Below are 19,101 nucleotides of genomic sequence, written 5' to 3'. Positions count from 1 at the left end.
TAGTTTTACAGGGGGTCTTTTAATCCTGTCCGAATCTGCCACAACTGTGTTTTTCTCACACAACCTCTAATAATTCCAAAGCAAATTACCTATTGTTTTTCAGCAAACTCAGTGATCCTCTAAGAAAACTAATCCCGTCCGAATGTGATGTCTGTGATTGCCGGTGATTTCTTTTTTTCACAACGCGTTTCCTTGTGTGTTTTGGCCAGCGTGAATTACCGTAGACACTCTTACTGCTCAAAGAAATAATAATAATAAAAACATTTTAAAAAATCTAGAGCCAGATCACTTAAACTGTTAAGACTGGCCCATTGTAATATCAATGTCGGGTACAATTATTTGCGTTCATTTCTGGACTCAGTTATATAACGTTTTAATTACATATGTACCTTTATGAAAATTAAACATGGGTTTACTACAAATTAATAACTAAAGTAAAAGTAAAGTAACCACACATTAACATGGTTTTGCTATATTAGCCATTTAGCTTCACCATATTATTGTGTGATTATACTAATAGTAATCTATCCGAATGACTATACGCAATGCGCGCAGCATACAGAGCGCGTCATCCCTGAAATGCCCAGATGTACAAAACACACACTCCCACCTCTGTAATAAACACAGAGATGTTAGTCCCGTCCGAATTGGTACATGAAAATCACAGATGTTAGGTGATAAGAATTTAAACTCAAACTTAGTTTAGAAAATTAGTCCCGTCCAAATAGAGCTAAAGATAAATCCGCTTTTGTATGAAGATAAACAGGCCTTTACATTTCCTTTAGTTTACTTCAATCAGGTGCGTGTGTGAGACTTTTCGATCTCACATAGAGCCACTGAGGAGTTTGAACGATAAACCCCAAATCCAGCATAAAGGGGCTCAGTGAATGTGGAAGTGAATGTGTGTAAGTGTGTGAGTGTGTTAGAGACACTGTAGAAGGACAGAGTGCCGGCCGACAAGTCCAAATAAACTCCTACTCTCTTAGAAGAGCATGAAGGGACGCGTATGACAGTTTCCTTATTATCATGACAGGCAATGAACGTGTCAGAGCAGATCAGACTCCAAGAATTTTTGTTGTTCCTATTGTATCCAAATTCAGATAATTCATTCCATCCTTTTCTGCAGATTCCTTTATATGCAACTGATGTAACAGCATATCCGCTCCATTCAGCCTCCCAGTAATAGCGTCCAGACAGACTCTCTCTACAGAGAACCTGAGGCCATCCATCAAATCTCTCTGCATGATCAGGGTATAACTGACTTTTTTCCACATATGTCACCTTTTTGTTCTCATCAGAAAGAATTAGATGACTGTTTGCTGTGTTTGGATCTAGTGTGAGAGTGCAGGCATCTGAAAAGAAGAAGAAAGGACATTTACAACGCAGCAACCATCACTAATGGTATACGTGTGTGTTTGTGCCATACATTTCTGTAGTCCTGCCGTAATCCTGAATTCCCCTCCATGATCCACACTGTAAAACATACACAGTGTCACATTCTGGACATCTGGTTCAATTAGAACACACACACACACACAAACACAAACAGCAGTGCTTCCTGCTCAACGTACTTGAGATTGTCCAGTGCAGAGTTTGGATTGTTCAATGTTTCACAGAGCAGCTTGACTCCTGATTGTCCTGGATGATTGTAGCTCAGATCCAGCTCTCTCAGGTGTGAGGGGTTTGAACTCAGAGCTGAAGACACATAAGAGCAGCCTTCTTCAGTCACCTTACAGCCAGACAATCTACAAACAAACAGCAACAGTCCATATCACATTTCTTGGACATCATCCAGACACCTGTGCATTTCACTAGTTGCTGACTGTGTTTTTCCTCAACCCATATGTGTTTGCTTTTGCTCATTCTCTACTATGCCTCTGTGAACTAGGGATGCATGATATTGGATTTTTGCTGATATCCGATATGCCGATAATTTTCAACTAATTTTGGCTGATAGCCGATGCTGATATATTTTCTTTTTATTTGGGAAAGAACACCAAGTGTCTCCTGTGTGGAAACTATAAGCAAATTATTTTTTACTTTTGGTTAGTTTTTAACAATAACTTGTGTTAGAATTAAATAAACAATAATGAAGTTATTTTATAGTGGCAGTACATTGAAGCTTTGAAAATATCTGTAAATAAACTATATATCAATTGCTGCATTTTTTCAGAAATATCCAGTAGTATCCTTAACATTTTATTTTAAGATTTAACATTTGTAGATGGTCTAAAGCAAAAGTTTAAAAAATTCTGAAAATCTTTTAGAGCTCATAGTTTGTTTAAAAAAATAACATATAAAACATTAATTAATAAATCTGCATATATAACATTATTTAATCTACTTTGTGATTTTTTTTTTAATTCATGTAAGTTATAGCTTCTGACCTTTAAATCAAAACATACTCATGATTTTATAACATCAATTATTTACTCAGAAACACAGTCTAAATGTTATTTGTGTATTTTACTTTCATTTCATTAGAAGTAGGCTAACAGCGCCCCCCCCACAGAATTAAAACTCCTTACTGAACGGGCATTAGGACCCGAGGGAGGCTGCTGCTGCACATGCTATTACTGTTTACTAGGGATGCCACAATTCTCAATATAATATTGAACCGTTCGGTACGACATCCACGGTTCAATACGCGCTTGTGAATTGCGGTTTTTTCGGTTTTACGTTTAAATAATTTATGTGCGTTTTATTTCTCTCCGAATTGACTGTTTGTGTGTGCCTGTAAGTCTACGAGCTGAGATGAGGAAACTCCTTCCCGCGAGTGAATATTCAATCATATGCTCTAAAGTTAGGGGGCGCTTAACCATCATTCCACACTTTAACATGGCGAGCGGCGGTGAAGTGAGGCAACAGTACGAGGAAGCGCCGGCGTCTTTCAAATCCGCGGTGTGGAGACATTTCGGTTTTGCCGTTGAGTATAATCAAAGACTATAGAATACCTAAGACATGTCACTCGTATTGTTTTAAATGGGGAAAAACGCAACGCTCAATATGGCCGCTCAATCGCAGGAAGCCCCGCCTTCTGAATGAAAGAACCAATCGTTAATCAGTAAAGTCAGCGCGTCACTGCAGCTGCCGTTAGAAGTCCCGGTTGCTATAGAAACAGTCAGCGCTCTGAGACTCGCGCTCAGGACTGCGCATGCGCACTGGCTGATCTAGCCTGAGAAATAAGCTTTTTATAACGCTATTTGAGCAAAAGAAACAACAAATGTATGTGTTCCTCAGTTTGTACATGGGCTACCAGCAGCTCTAAGATTTCAGTGTTAATTTTTTATTTATTATACAATACACTAGGAACTAGTGTAGGCTACTGTTCTTGGCTTTTAAGTAAAATAAAGGAGCATTGCAATAAATCGTTTTTATTTTTTTCTCCTTAACCTCTTACTGTTCCTATTGCCTAAGCATAGAATAACAAAAAAAACACTTATGTGTCAAGCCATCAGAACCGAACCGAACCGAAAACCGTGTTAAAAAACCGAGGTATGTATTGAACCGTAGGCTAACTGTATTGTTGCATCCCTACTGTTTACTCTATCATACACTGAACATCATTCTGTACGTGCATTCTCAGTTTAAATGCAGCGATCCAAAACAGTGAATCTAATCACCAATCAGGCAAAACTTTGCTTCAAGAATGAGCCACACTGCTGAAGTGATCTAAGCACATGTGAGTTAATGTATTACTCTTATCGGCACGACATATTGGCATAATTTTTTTTATCAGGTCGACGCCGATATGTACATTTAACCCTTTTAGCGGTCCCCCCAGAGTGAGGCTGCGTCCGAAATCGCATACTTCCCTACTATATAGTATGTGAAAAACAGTATGCGTGGCGAGTAGTATGTCCGAATTCATAGTATTCGAAAAACAGTAGGCGAGAATTACCCGAATGACCTACTACTTCCGCTCGAATTCTGTAGTAGGCATACGATGGACACTTTACTATCCCATGAGGCCACGGGAGGGGAGGGGAGGCGTCATATTCGAAAAATGGCGGAAAGCGGCGACGCGACTGTTTTCAAGTGCAAGTACCTCAGGGAAAAACGTTGTTCATTGTGGTTAAATTGCACTTGTTTAAAATAATCAAAGTAAACGGCTGACTTATTAAAGTTTAAACGTTGTAAATTGATGAGATGACTACATGAATATGGCGGATGTAGTACGTCCGAATTCCATTCACACTACCCTCATTCATACTATATAGAACGTACTTTTTTAACGGTTGAGAAGTACGTTTGAATTCAAATGTAGTACCTACACAAGTAGTATGCGATTTCGGACGCAGCCTGAGTTTTTCTAAGGCGACCGCTATTTTAGAACGTTGCCCCTTAATGTTTCCATGGTGACGCATCATGCTTGTCACATGACACACCACGGCCACAATAACACTGTATGACAGATGGATCGCTTTTATTTAGTTTTTTCCTTTTTTGTTTAATATATTCACAGACTTGCTTACCATGTCATGGACAATCTGATATTCCGATTCACAAATATGTGTAAATGAGTGTGTTTTGTCATTTTAAACACCTTTATAAATGATCTTGATCGTGATCTGTAATGTGAGATAGGCACCGCCATGTTTGTTCGCGCTGCAGTTCAGAGAGTCCTGTCAGTGGATTTACAGCACGTGAATTCATCAAGTTCTCCCGAAATACAGGTAAGTAAGTGGCTGGTGAACTGGGAGAAGAATAGAGTGAACTTTATAGTTACTTACACTATGTGTATCTGATATGAATAAAAGACATGGGCAAATTAAATTTTAATGGATTGTTATTGTTACTTCCATAGACATCTGTGTGTATTTTACAAGCTCTAAATGTATTGTTTTACTAGTACTTATGCGTATTTAAATGTCTGAAACCTAAAATATGCACTAATATTTTTAAGAACACTCTATAGTTGTGATATTACAATCGCAGTGCATGTCCCTCTCTGGCTCAGCGCCAGCAAACACACGAAACCACAGTTTGAATTTGGCAGTTATGCGACGTCACCAAACGTTATAAATCCCATATGTGGGACTGTACTCCCAGGGGCACGGAAATAAAAATCCCATATGTGGGACCGAACCGCTCAAAAGGTTAAAGCCATTATTGGCCGATTCCGATATCTGTCCAATAATATCATGTATCCCTACTGTGAACAATTGACTGCACCTTTCTATAAAAATGTTAGGGTTCACTGTGCAATTTGCACCTTATTCATTGCCTATGAATGATGCTTTGGTAAAAAAAAACTGCACATATCTGTTGATCTAGGATACTGTTACTGGTATAATACTAGTATCAGTATCTTTGACCAGTAAGGATGTATCAGATAAGTATCAAATAATTAAAAATCCTTAAAAAGGCTAATCAGATATTTTAAGTTAAAGACTGGAGAAAATACAGCAACAGGGTCAGCTGAGACACTGCAAACATCCAAGTCAAGTGAATGAAAAACATCCAAGTCAAGTGAATGAATGATAACATGTTTTGTTTGATTAGTAAGTATTTGTTTGTGTTTTTAAATACCTCAGTATGTTCAGTTGACACTCTGAGCTCTTCAGTCCAGCAGAGAGTAGCTTTACTCCTGAATCTTGCAGGTCATTGTTACTCAGGTCCAGCTCTCTCAGACAGGAGTTTGATGACTGTAGAGCTGATGACAAGCTTTCACAGCACAGATCCGTGAGATGGCAGATGACCAATCTGAAACAGAACATTAAAATAGGAAGTATTTATAACTCTGGTCACAACATCCATTTAGACAAGGAATTGCCAAATCTGCTCCTGGAGGTCAACCACCCTGCAGTGTTTAGCTCCAATACTAATCAAACACACTTAAAACAGTTAATTAAGGTGTTCTGAATTACTTAATAACAGGCAGGTTTGTTGGTGGAACAGGGTTGGAACTGAAGTATGAAGGAAAGTAGCTCTCCGGGAGCTAAGTTGACTACCCCTGACACATTCTTACTGACATTTACAATCATCACTTCCCAGTAGGGCTGTCGCGGTGAAGGAATTTCCCTTGCGGTAATTTTGAGTGGTTCAATAGCGCGGTATGCATATATATGTATATATATATATATATATATAACATTTGTGTGTGTATGTGTTACGATGTAATGAGGTCATCTTCAAAAACCAATGAAACCGAAACTAAACGCTTTGAAACAGGAAGTGAAGTAAACAGAAGAGAATGACAAAATAACGGTCTACATAACAAAACATAAACATGATAATAAAATCGTTAGTCTATTGTTAGCCTATATAACAGTTAGTTCTGATTCTCGAATCTGACTGACGATTCTTTTTCTGTTGATATATGCGTGTTCTAGACGGGCTGTGAGTCAGTTTCATTGTTTCGCCACAAGGTGGCATCAAGAGGCTGTCTTTGAGTGAGTCTTTAAACCGTTCATTCAACTACACGTTCAAAAATGCTGATTCATTCAAAGAGAGATGGAATGAAACACGCTGTGGCAATCATTTTAACTTTTAGCGCCACTTTTAAAGGCTCAGCTGACCAGCAATGCATTGATGCTAAGACAGATTTTGCTTTCCTTGGACATGACAACCTGTTTTCACAAATATACATGACTCGGCCTGAAAGACAGACGCAGGTAATCGCACGCGATCAGTCGATCTCTCTCTCATTCGCTGTCTGTTTAGGCTTGTTAAGTGTAAATTTACTGAGCCTCTGTACAAATCAGCATGGTACACATTGTTATCATTACTAATATTCAGTACACATGCAGGAAGTGTAAAACAAGAAGGGTGTAACCTTAAGAAAAAGACGGCTCAAAGATGGAAATATCGCGGTGGCTGAGGTTGTTGCATTCATCTAAAGATGGAAATATCGCGGTGGCTGAGGTTGTTGCATTCATCTGCGGTTGTGCTCGTCAATAGCACGGTATTGCGATATTGCGGTTATCGCGACAGCCCTACTTCCCAGACAGCAAACAGACATGGATTCAATGTCTGTTTTGGGTTGTAAGAGACAGTATCAGTTGTCAACCATTTTCAATGTCAATTTAACTGTCACTATTTGGTCAGGTAATCAAAATGTTGCTAGATCAAAAAAGCAAAGAAAAAACAAAAAGCAAATTCAACATTGAAATGAAGTTGACTCATCAACATAATGCCAATTGTCAAAATAACATTTGTTCAAAGTAATAAAAATAATTTGTATTCATAGATTTTGCATATTTAATGGTGAGTGTCAATTTACAGATGCAATGTTTTACATTTGTGACCCTGGACCACAAAACAAGTCATAAGTAGAGCTGCACGATTAATCGTTAAAAGATTGCGATCTCGATTCAAATACCCACGTGATCTCATTTCTCAATGTCAACGATTCACCCGTGTCTATTAAACCTTTGAAAAAACCTTACCGGAACATTCAAATCTGTGTTTGTGCTGCCGCTGGCACAGAGAGAGCCGTTATCATGTAGGTAAGAACCAGCTTCACAAACAGTTTCTCTCAACTACACAGTATTATTTCTCTTACAATTCATTCATATTATCACAGAAATACTGGGATGAAATTTTATAGTTTGGATATAAACATTGATGTCTATAGTAGCGATCAAAATAGAGCAAATCACCTTTTAAAAGAAATTTGCGTTTCAAATAATGTTTGTGTAGGTTACACTGTTTAGCCACTAGGTGGAGACAAGTGACTGTTAAAAATGTATTTGTTATTGAATCATTCATTCAAGAGATTTGTTCAAAAATGCTGATTCATCCAGAAATGAAACAAGTGAAGTATTTGAGTGAGTCATTGAATCATTCATTCAAACCTATTTTTTATAATTTTAATATAAAAAATTGGTTTAGTTAAATATATTATTTATTTATAAATAAATATTTTATGTTTAAATTAACAATAAAAAATTAATTAAGCACTCTTAAACTGGCTGCAGCAATTAATATTTTGTCTCAGCCTTTTGTAAATTATGCGTTAATTTATGTTCAGAATTGTGCAGCTCTAGTCATAAGTGTCAATTTTTTTAAATTGAGATTTATACATCATCTAAAAGCTGAATAAATAAGCTTTCCATTGACGTATGGTTTGTTAGGATAGGACAATATTTGGTCGAGATACAACTATTTTAAAATCTGGAATCTGAGAATGCAAAAAAAATCTAAATATTGAGAAAATCGCCTTTAAATTTGTCCAAATGAAGTTCTTAGCAATGCATATTACTAGTCATATAGTAGATATATTTATAGTAGAAAATTTACAAAATATCTTCATGGAACATGATCTTTACATAATTTCCAAACGATTTTTGGCATAAAAGAAAAATCAATCATTTTATGGGTCAAAATTATTGATTTTTCTTTATACGTATTTTTACGTAATACATAGCCAATACGTATTTTTGGCTATTGCTACAAATATACCCCAGCAACTTAAAACTGGTTTTGTGGTCCAGGGTCACATTTTAAAGAATTTGATACTTTTGATCATATGTTTGTAACTCATCGTACTGTTTGTGGACCATTACATTGCAGGTAAACTTTCATATAAAGTTATTTAAATTGGTAACTTCACCACAATAAAGTGACTCCTAACAGAGACGTGGCCAAGTATGGTAACCCATACTCGGAATTGCTCTGCCCTGCTCTGCATTTAACCCATCCTAAGTGCACACACACAGCAGGGAACACACACACCTAGAGCACTCATTTATGCTGTGTCGCCCGGGGAGTAGTTCAAGGGCACCTCAGTCGTGGTATTGAAGGTGGACGAGAGCGCTATACATTCACTCCCCCCACCTACAATTCCTGCCGGACCTGAGACTCGAACTCACAACCGTTGGATTACGAGTCCGAATCTCTAACCAATAGGCCACAACTTCCCCCTTTAGCAGCTGAGATTAGTCTTCTAAGTAAAGTCATTTTTATTTTATCCATTTTTTTTTATTAATAGTCATAGTCTATTCATAGTTCATGAATTGAATAGTAATTTTAAGCTAAAATAAGACAGATTTTGTTTAAGTAGAAGCTCTGTTCTTTATTTTGATGTATTGCCTAATGAGAATGAGAATAAGAATGAGAATGAGCTTTATTGCCAGGTATGTTAACACACAAGGAATTTGTTATAGTGACAGAAGCTCCACAGTGCTACAGACTGACAGCGACAGGACAGGACACAGATACAAATATACAAAACAGACAATGTACAAAATAGCAAAAACACAATATATAATATAGACAATTATGTATGTACAGGTATGATATGTGCAAATTTGAAATGTAAATAAGTATGTGTGTTAAATATATAATGTATAATAGTGTTGTGTGTTCCATGTTTATTGTCAAGTGTTCATGAGATGGATTGCCTGAGGGAAAAAACTGTTCCTGTGCCTGGCCATTCTGGTGCTCAGAGCTCTGTAGCGTTGACCAGACGGCAATAGTTCAAAGAAGGAGTGTGCTGGATGTGAGGGGTCCAGAGTGATTTTTCAAGCTCTTTTGCTCACTCTGAATAAGTACAGTACTTGGAGAGTGGGGAGGGTTGTACCAATGATTCGGTCAGCAGTCCGGACTACCCTCTGTAGTCTTCTGAGGTCAGATTTGGTAGCTGAGCTAAACCAGGCAGTTATTGACATGCAGAGGACAGATTCAATGATGGCGGAGTAGAACTGTTTCAGCAGCTCCTGTGGCAGGTTGAAACTCCTCAGCTGATGAAGGAAGTACAACCTCTGCTGGGCCTTTTTCACAATGGACTCAATGTGATTGTCCCACTTCAGGTCCTGAGAAATTGTGGTGCCCAGGAATCTGAATGACTTCACTGCAGTCACAGTGCTGTTCATGATGGTGAGTGGGGGGAGTGCAGTGGGGTTTCTCCTGAAGTCCACAAACATCTCCACTGATTTGAGTGTGTTAAGCTCCAGCGCCCGTATTCATAAAGATTCTAAGAATCCTCTCAGAAAACTCTTAATTTAGCTGAAAAACTTTTACGTAGGAATCTTAGCTTAAGAGCGATTCGGGACCGATCTGAGGTCAACTCTGAGTAAGGAAAAGACAAAAACTTTCATCTTAGTGAGGAGGCGGGGTTGACCCCGTTGCTATGTATGACACAATCTTTTGAAGACTGTGATTGGTTGGTTGTCAAGAAGGAAATAAAAGAGTGCTTTTAATAGTAGGGTATATTATAAGCCTTCACTTTGAAATTACAGGCGGAGTTTTTCCTCTCGCTCTTTCTCACACACACACATTATATATGTATATATATATTCTTAATTTTTTATTTACCATGCTGTCATACTTACAGAGCCGGCGCCAGGGCACCTCCATCGGGGGGCATTTAAATTTCTGGGGGGGCACAAATCACGTTGTGTGTGTGTGTCGGGGGGGTGGGGGGTTTGCAATCTGATCTCGTGCAGTTGCTGACGCTCGCTAAAGCGTGCAATCGCATTATGTGCGCTGTTTTATCGGTACTTTCGCTTTCAAAATCGATTGCGTTCAGCAAGGAGGGGAGAGGATGGAAAGTGGGGGGGGACAGTAACTCGTTTGGGGGGGGGGGGTGCACGGCCCGCGACGCCCCTTGGCGCCGGCCCTGCATATTTACTGTGTTTTATAGGAAATGAACAGAGACATATAAGCCTAATAAGACATATAAGCCTAATACAGATCCAAATCATCACTGCTGCATAGTTGCATTTTTTCAGTTGCCAAATATGTTAATGTAGTGATTTCTGGCGCTATGGCAATTCTGCGCGGTGTCTGAGATGTTAGCATGTCTTTAATAAGATCAGTCACAAACATGATCCCTGCACGAACTAATGTGTAGTGTCTTATTAACTCACTGTCATGCATTGTGTGCAACACATTTCTTCTCCCTCTTCATTTTCGTCCATTTTCTCCGCTGTTAAAGAAACTCTTAAGCCCCTTAAAAGTCCTCGTCCGTACTCCTAACAAGTTTGACCTTAAGACCTCTTTTAAGGGTTAAGATGCTTTCTGAATTACTTTTTTCTTTACTAGGATTTTTTCTTTAATTTTAAGAGTAAACGCCCACATTTCTAAGAATTTTCTTAGAATTTTGTCACTAGGAGCTACTTTTTGCATTAAAATTCTTCATGAATACGGGCCCAGGTTGTTAAGACTGCACCAGGCAGCCAGCTCCTTTTTTAGCACGTGTCATTTGTTTGCGAATAGATTAAATGAAACGGGACAAAGTTAATCTCAACAAACTATATATCATTCTGAAGGTCTAAGCCTCAAGCATCGACGACAGATCGCTGTTTTTCGATGGAAAGGTTATAAGGAATGTATTTGCTAAATTTGTTTAAGCAGTACACATCAAAACATGCAGAATAAAAAAGCAGTACCAGATTCATACCAGATTCATTGTAATAACGAGTCACAAACGCGTCCACTGCTGAAATCCCGGTTTAGTTAGGAAGGCAAGGGTCCACAGAACAACATCCCATAGAGCACTTTTAGTCCAACGAAAAGATAACATTATAGTAAGAAGGATGCATATTCCTTTGTTTACATTTCATTTCTTCGGGAGAATTATTGTTTGTGTCCGTTATGGAATAAATTACGCTCAAAAACAGCATCTTGGGGGTAAAAAAACAACACGGTGTTGTAGCATACAGTGTTACAAACAGAATGAGACCATCCACTGAAAAAAAAGTCACAGATTGTTTATTTGAAATTAGCGCTCTCTCATGACAGCGCGTGACGCACGCTGTGATGCAGCTGTCATCTGACGGGGGCGTAACTTAGCGATCGCCTTTTTCCACAAATAAACTATTTTTCTTTTTTTTTTCTTCAACATTTTTCATATATGTGTGTGTTGTGTGGGAAATGTGGCCGTATCTGCATGATTACCATCTGTATGGACGCACATCAGCGTGTTTATTACCAACTCTATGACGGCTATCAATGTAATAGCTGTCAATGATCAATGAAGACGATGATTGTGGTGCCATCTTCAAACTTCAGGAGCTTGACAGAGGGGTCTTTAGATGTGCAGTCGTTCGTGTAGAGGGAGAAGAGCAGTGAGGAGTGGACGCAACCCAGTGGGAAGCTAGTGCTGATCGTACGGGTGCTGGATGACAATTTACCAAGCTTTACTAGCTGCTGCCTGTCTGTCAGGAAGCTGTTGATGACTGACAGGCAGAGGTGGGGACGGATAACTGAGTTAATTTGGGCTGGAGGAGTGATGGGATGATAGTGTTAAAAGCGGAGCTGATGTCTACAAACAGGATCCTCACATAAGTCCCTGGTCTGTCTAGATGTTGCAGGATATAGTGCAGTCCCATGTTGACTGCATCATCCACTCTGATCTCATTTTCCAGTGTTTATTTGTTTATACAAGACTTTATCCCCCTTTCTGTAAGCATCTTCTTTGGCCTGACGGAGCTGTCTGAGTTTTGCAGTGAACCATGGTTTGTCAATGCTGTTCTTTTTACCTTTCTATTAATCAAAGAATCCTAAACAAAATGTCACAGGTTCCAAAAAATATTAAGCAGCAAAACTGTTTCCAACACTTGTAATAAATCAATATATCAGAACGATTTCTGAAGGATCATATGACTAGAGTAACAGCTGATGAAAATTCTGATTTGCATAACTGAATTAAGTTAAATTTTAAAGTAAATTAATTATGTATTATAAAATGTATATTTCTATAACATCTGACACTGAAACCTCTGAAAACTCCACACGACTGCTACCGACATCTGAATATAATGAAACAAATGCACATTGACGGATCTTTGGTTCTGCAAAATGTAAACATGTAGCCTATATTTCTGCAAGCGTAAATATTGTAAAAATATGAATATTAATTGTGTTTAGAACAGGTCACGTGCCACTGCACAGAGCTAACGCAGGTTTGGCGGGTGTTCATTTCATACTCTGTGACAGCTTACTGAATGTATAAATTATACATTGTATATATAATGTATAAGGTACATATACAACAAACTGGTAATGTCATAGTGGTCTTGTGTTCTGTAATCGAATGAGGCCTGTCTACACCTGTGGAACCGTAGACAGCACACGCAGTGTTCATCTTAAAGATCTTCATAGAGCTCTAGCAAACAAGTCTTTGTAGATTTGCTTTCAATTGACTGTAGATCCAAAGCCACATCTTCAACGCTCTTGTTTACTACTCTTGAGTGAGAACTGCTTCAGACGACTCAGCGCGTGCGGCAGGGAACTGAATGAATCAGTCAAACCGATTCGCAAACCAATTCACTGGTTTGGCAGCTGGTTTGATCAAACCTTTTGAACAGAATTGACACAAATGAATCATTTGCGAATGGTCATCACTTATTGCCCAGAGAAAAGTAGACGGCACGTCTACTTTTTTTTTTTAACTCTTCAGTCCAGAATTCGTGCTCTGCACGTCTACGGAATAAATTTAAGCATTTTTAACTTGTATTGTATTAAGATAAAGTAACGAGAGGAGCGTCGCCCGCAGTAACGAAGTAAAAGTACCGTTTTTGTCTCTAAAAATGTACTCGAGTAATAGTAAAAGTACCCATCTTTAAATATACTCTAAAAGTATTAGTTACCCAAAAAATTTACTCAAGTAAATGTAAGGAAGTACATGTAACTCGTTACTACCTACCTTTGGTGATATGCATGCTTTATTGCTGTGTAACAGTGATCCAGTATATTACTGTCTCTGGTGGGACATGTGGTGTGCTGTCTGTATTGTGCTGTGCTGTCTGTATTTTGGCAGTTCACAGGAGAGATTTGTTCATTAAAGTCCCCGAGAATGATTAAAATAGAGTCCAGGTGTTATAATCAGATATTCATACAACAAAATATTCTGGGGACCATGGAAAATTTAATGAAAATGATCAAGAACACTGGCGGTGGCTGGAAACCTTTTTTTTTATATAAATGCTGGTGGGGAAAGATTTAATCAGCTAATTGCATTATTAGTTATCAGATGCTAATTATGCTGATTAAAACACTTATGAAGTGAAGTGACATACTGCCAAGTATGGTGACCCATACTCGGAAATCGTGCTCTGCATTTAACCCATCCAGCGTGCACACACACAGCAGTGAACACACACACACCGTGAACACACACCCAGAGCAGTGGGCAGCCATTTATGCTGCGGCGCCCGGGGAGCAGTTGGGGGTTCGGTGCCTTGCTCAAGGGCACCTCAGTCGTGGTATTGAGGGTGGAGAGAGTGCTGGACATTCACTCCCCCCACCTACAATCCCTGCCGGCCTGAGACTCGAACCCGCAACCTTTGGATTACGAGTCCGACTCTCTAACCATTAGGCCACGACTTCCCACATTTATTGTGTTACATTGAATAAGTAAACATGAAAGTCAGACCTCAGTGTGTTCAGTTGTGAACTCTTCAGTCCAGCAGCAATCAGCATCACTCCTGAATCCTGCAGGTCATTGTTACTCAAGTCTAGCTCTCTCAGATGGGAGTCTGATGATTGTAGAACTGAAGACAAACTTTCACAACACTGACCAGTTAATCTACAACCTGCAAATCTGAACAAAACAAAAAGGGTTCAGTCATTAAAACGTCAAAACACCCAGTTAATTACAAGACTCCAATTGACAGACATTAACCAAATTTACACACACTATCAAATAAGCCACCAAATAGTATAATGTTTGTGTATATTAATATAAATGTTTATTAATTTGATGAATCCATTAGTTAGTCATCAAAATACCTATTCCATAAATTAAACATTTTCAAGGTTTACATAATGATTGGGAACTTAATTCAAAAAGGTTTGAATAAAATTTAATGTTTGTATTTCCATTGTGATTTGATGTAGGCCTAAAATTATTCATGGAGCCATGACTATATTTACTGTGACACAAGGCTTACTCTCAATTCACACAAAGTGAATTGAGTAGTAGAGTAGAGTAATATAGCGTTAATCAACAATGTGAATGACATGGGTTCAAATCTAAAACATACATTGACTGATTGACTGAGCCAATCAATGTCATCATGTCTTTGTCATCCAGAAACTGCCTGCACACTGGGCATAAGGCTGACATTGTCATGCACCAGGAGCAACCCAGGGCTGACTATACCAGCGTACATCCAGACCGGTCATGCAGGATGATGTTTCAGGCAGCTTAACTTAACATACATAGCAAGGACATCAGTAAAAGAGTTAATGTGACATCTGTGGTTCAACCGTAATTTTACGAAGCTATGAGAATACTTTTCTGTACAAAGAAAACCAAAATAACGACTTTATTCAACAATTCTTCTCGTACTCATCCCGTCTGCCGCAGCGTGCTGCCATTTTGGAGAGTATCTTGTCGCATGCGCATGCTCTCCTTTGAATGTAAACAAGGTGCAGCGCATGCGTGTTTAATGTAAGCAGCAGCATGCATTGTTTACATGCAAAGGAGAGCAGGCGCATGCGACAAGATACTCTCCAAAATGGCCACACACTGCTGCACATGGGATGGGGTCGAGAAGAATCCTTGAATAAAGTCATTATTTTTGTTTTATTTTGTGCACAAAAAGTATTCTTGTAGCATCTTAAAATTACAGTTGAACCACTGATGTCTCATGAACTATTTTACCAATGTCCTTACTATGGTTCTGGGCCTGGGAACATTTCAGTTGCGTTGCTGTCTATGGAGGGCCAGAGAGCTCTCGGATTTAATCAAAAATATCTTAATTTGTGCTGCGAAGATGAACAAAGGTCTTATGGGTTTGGAACAACATGAGGGTCAGTAATTAATGACAGAATTTAAATTTTTGGGTGAACTAGACCTATCCTTTTAAGTTCCTGAACTATATACCGTACAAGAAAATACCGAAAAGATCATGCAATTTTACAGTAAAATGTTGTTAATTGTAGTTTTTAGAAGTAAAAAAAGAACAAAATGTATAATTTTACATTTTCATTCCCAGAATTCCCTGTGTGACGCTACACATTGGAAAGTATTTTGTTTAAGTGTTGCGTGTTACCATGATGGTGTTTCGTATATGCATGAATGACTCTGTGCATCTTCTGTATATTAGCATATATTTCAGCTTGTGGAGGAGCTACTTGTGTTGAACTTTGGTTCTTCACATGGGTTTCTCTTTTACCAACTGCATTATTATAGAGGTATAGAAGCCAAAATGTGTTTAAAAAGATGATGTGTTATTTTCATTTTGACCATTGAGTGGCACTGTGAACATTACAGAGATTTCGAAGAGCGTCTCGCTGCAGCCTGCGGTGGACATCCAACCCCGCCCACATCCAAGCGTGACGTCACAAGCCACGCTTGTGTCCAAATACGTCACATACCTAATGTTTTGCACCAGGAAAAAGCATTGACAAGAAGATAAGCCTAATTGTTTGCAAACCGAAGCAAAACAAGTTTGCTGTGTTGGTAAGTAAAAAAAACATATTTTGTCTTTAGGAAGACTTAAAACGTTGACAACTAGAATGTTTGTGTGCATATGTAAACAACAGTTCAGCATGCTTATGTGTTTTGAACTGTACACAGGCACGTTATTACTTAGATATCACTAACATATATATATATATATATATATATTTATATGTATGCGTGTTTGTTTGTTTGTGTGGGTGCGTTTGTGTGTGCGTGTGTGTGTGTGTGTTATCCAGCAAGAAGTGAAATGATGTGGTTCCTCAACCAAGATACTGTGGAAGGGTACTGTGATCAGTGTCATTAAAATATCATGTGTGTGGGGAGAGATAAATACATATGTGAGAGGGATAGAGTGTGTATATGAGTAGGTAAGAGTGTTATTTAGCTATTATAAAAAAAGGGTTATTAAAAAAATTGCACATTCAGTTAGTTCATTTTATGTCACAAAACAACAGTGCACTATATATTTATTAGTGCACTGATTCTTACAACATATAATGAATGTTGAGTTAATGTGCAATTTTTTTATAACACTCATCTCACCCACTCACAGATATGTACTTACCACCCCACACACACAAAAACACTCACTCACATACAGATGATATTTTTAATGATATACACTGATCACAGTACCCTTGCACAGTAACTTGGTTGAGCAACCATCATTTCACTATGAATTGCAGGATAACTCTGTTTGTGACAAATTATCTTTGTATCATTCTATATGAATGGAAAGATCACATAATGATTGTCAATCTTTGTCATGTTTTACAGCATTCTACACATTTTTGTTCCTAGCCTGATGCAGAGCAGTTCTGCCGGGATGAGGTGTTCCTCCTGCACTTTCATCAGTAAAGAAAGGTCTGGAGGAATGGTGGGAGCATTTCTCTAGATACTGTAGTGATTGATTTTTGTGGTTTAAAATCATAAATATTCTTGTATGCAAAATGATGAGGTAAATACTATTTAGTATGACAAATAGTTAGTGGACCAACACACATGTATTCTGTATTTTTAACAGGAGTGCCAAGAGGACATAAAGTGGAAGTTTGTAAGAGACATTGGCCCAGTGTTGTGCTGGATACAGAGTCACCGTGAGTTATTCTGTGGGGAGGTGAAAGGACCTGCTTTACTCCAGATGGACAGTAAAAATCAACAGAATGCCATCAAAGACTTCCTGGGGTCGAATCAGATGAAGCAAGAGACGTCTTTTTATTCATCTCTCAGGACCTGCAGTGGGACATTCACATTCCCACTCTCCAAGAACTGTACTTATCCAGAGTGAGCAAAAGGGCTGGTAAAATCACTCTGGACCCCTCACATCCAGCACACAACCTCTTTGAACTGTTACCGTCTGGTCGACGCTACAGAGCTCTGAGCACCAGAACGAACAGACACAGGAACAGTTTCTTCCCTCAGGTCATATCTACCTCACAAACAGTTAAATGTTCTCCCCACTGTGCTATAAAACATGTGCAATACCAAATTATCCATACTTATATTTATTATACATATGTTTTTGATTTAATATATCATACATCTATCCACATTCCCTTGCATCATTTGTATATAGCACATCTGTACAATACAATATTCTGATTGTTTGAGTATCTGCAGGAGCTGGACACATTCATATCAAATTGTGTTGCTGAACAAGGCTTGAAAGTCCATGCCATGTTTCTGTGAATAATCTAACAAGGCAAGGAATCTCTGTATGTAGCTTATTTATGTATGTGTACTGCATTTCAAGAACTGTTTATCTGATCATTCAGCTGTTCATTTATGATAGTTGAAACATATCTCTTATAGAACATATTTTGTAAAAAAAAAAATGTATTTAGTTATTTTTATAAAATAATAAATATAAAAATACCTAATGAATCAAGGGATGTCTGTTTATTCATCTTTAAATATGTGGAGGACCTGGACACACTTCATATGAAGTTTTGTTGATGAACAAGGCCTGAATGTCAATGTCATGTTACTTGTTATAATCTATCAAAGCAAGCAATCTCTGTTCAGCAAATGTATGTGTCTCCTACTGCATACTGTATGGAGAACTGTCAATCCTTTCATTCAAATGTTAACACTTGATGATAAGTGGAACAACACATCTTTATAAAATTAAATGACAATTATAAATTATAACAATGTGTTGTGACTTTTACAATAACGTCTTTATAAAATTAAATAACAATTATAAATTATAACAATGTGTTGTGACTTTTACAATAACAAAATCTAATTATCCCTTTTAAATTTTATAAATCTAAAAGGTGTCTTAGGTAGTTTAAAATCGATAGTAATAAATGAGAATTTATCTCATTACAATAAGGTTGAATAAGGTAAGGTGTAGAGGTTTTTTATTACAATTAGCCTAATTTAATCAAACTTAATCATTTAATCAAATTTAAGTGTTTTACAGGCTCTTGTGATGAGAAATCAGCTCTGTACATTAGACATATTAAATATATTACACTTAAGTTTAGTCTAGTTAGCCTAGACATCCTTTAAATAAATAAGAAAACGTGTATTAGTAAAACGAAAGGCAACATTATTTTATTTAGATCCCAGAAACTGCTGTAAATTGCTTGGACAAAACGTTACTTCCGGGTTTCCCGGGGAATAACAAGAGGTGATGTATATTATAGGGCGTGGTTTCTGACGTAACGTTTTGACATGGGCGTGACTGTATTGGTATGGGCGTGGCTTGTGACGTCACACTTGGATGTGGGCGG

At 38.0% G+C, this 19,101-nt stretch overlaps 1 protein-coding gene across 5 annotated transcripts in view; it reads right to left on the bottom strand.

Annotated features, from left to right (window-relative positions):
• Window positions 1–671: 671 nt before the first annotated feature.
• The window catches only part of LOC306858849 (NACHT, LRR and PYD domains-containing protein 12-like), a 70,657-nt gene continuing 52,227 nt past the window's right edge, over window positions 672–19,101 (bottom strand). For 2 of the 5 annotated variants that reach the window (XM_079399612.1, XM_079399610.1), the window contains 5 exons: window positions 14,324–14,491; window positions 5,533–5,706; window positions 1,572–1,745; window positions 1,427–1,473; window positions 672–1,352 (listed from right to left, as the gene is read on the bottom strand). In XM_079399612.1, coding sequence (XP_079255738.1) covers window positions 796–1,352; window positions 1,427–1,473; window positions 1,572–1,745; window positions 5,533–5,706; window positions 14,324–14,491 — 1,120 coding nt within the window. In that variant the 3' untranslated portion in view covers window positions 672–795. The other 3 variants (XR_013783240.1, XM_079399611.1, XM_079399613.1) reach the window with 3 other exon arrangements.

The sequence above is a fragment of the Barbus barbus genome (assembly GCF_936440315.1).
Source record: "Barbus barbus genome assembly, chromosome: 39".
Taxonomy (NCBI): Eukaryota; Metazoa; Chordata; class Actinopteri; order Cypriniformes; family Cyprinidae; genus Barbus; species Barbus barbus.
The sequence above is the reverse complement of the archived record's forward strand: the minus strand, read 5'-3'. Positions and strand labels throughout refer to the sequence as shown.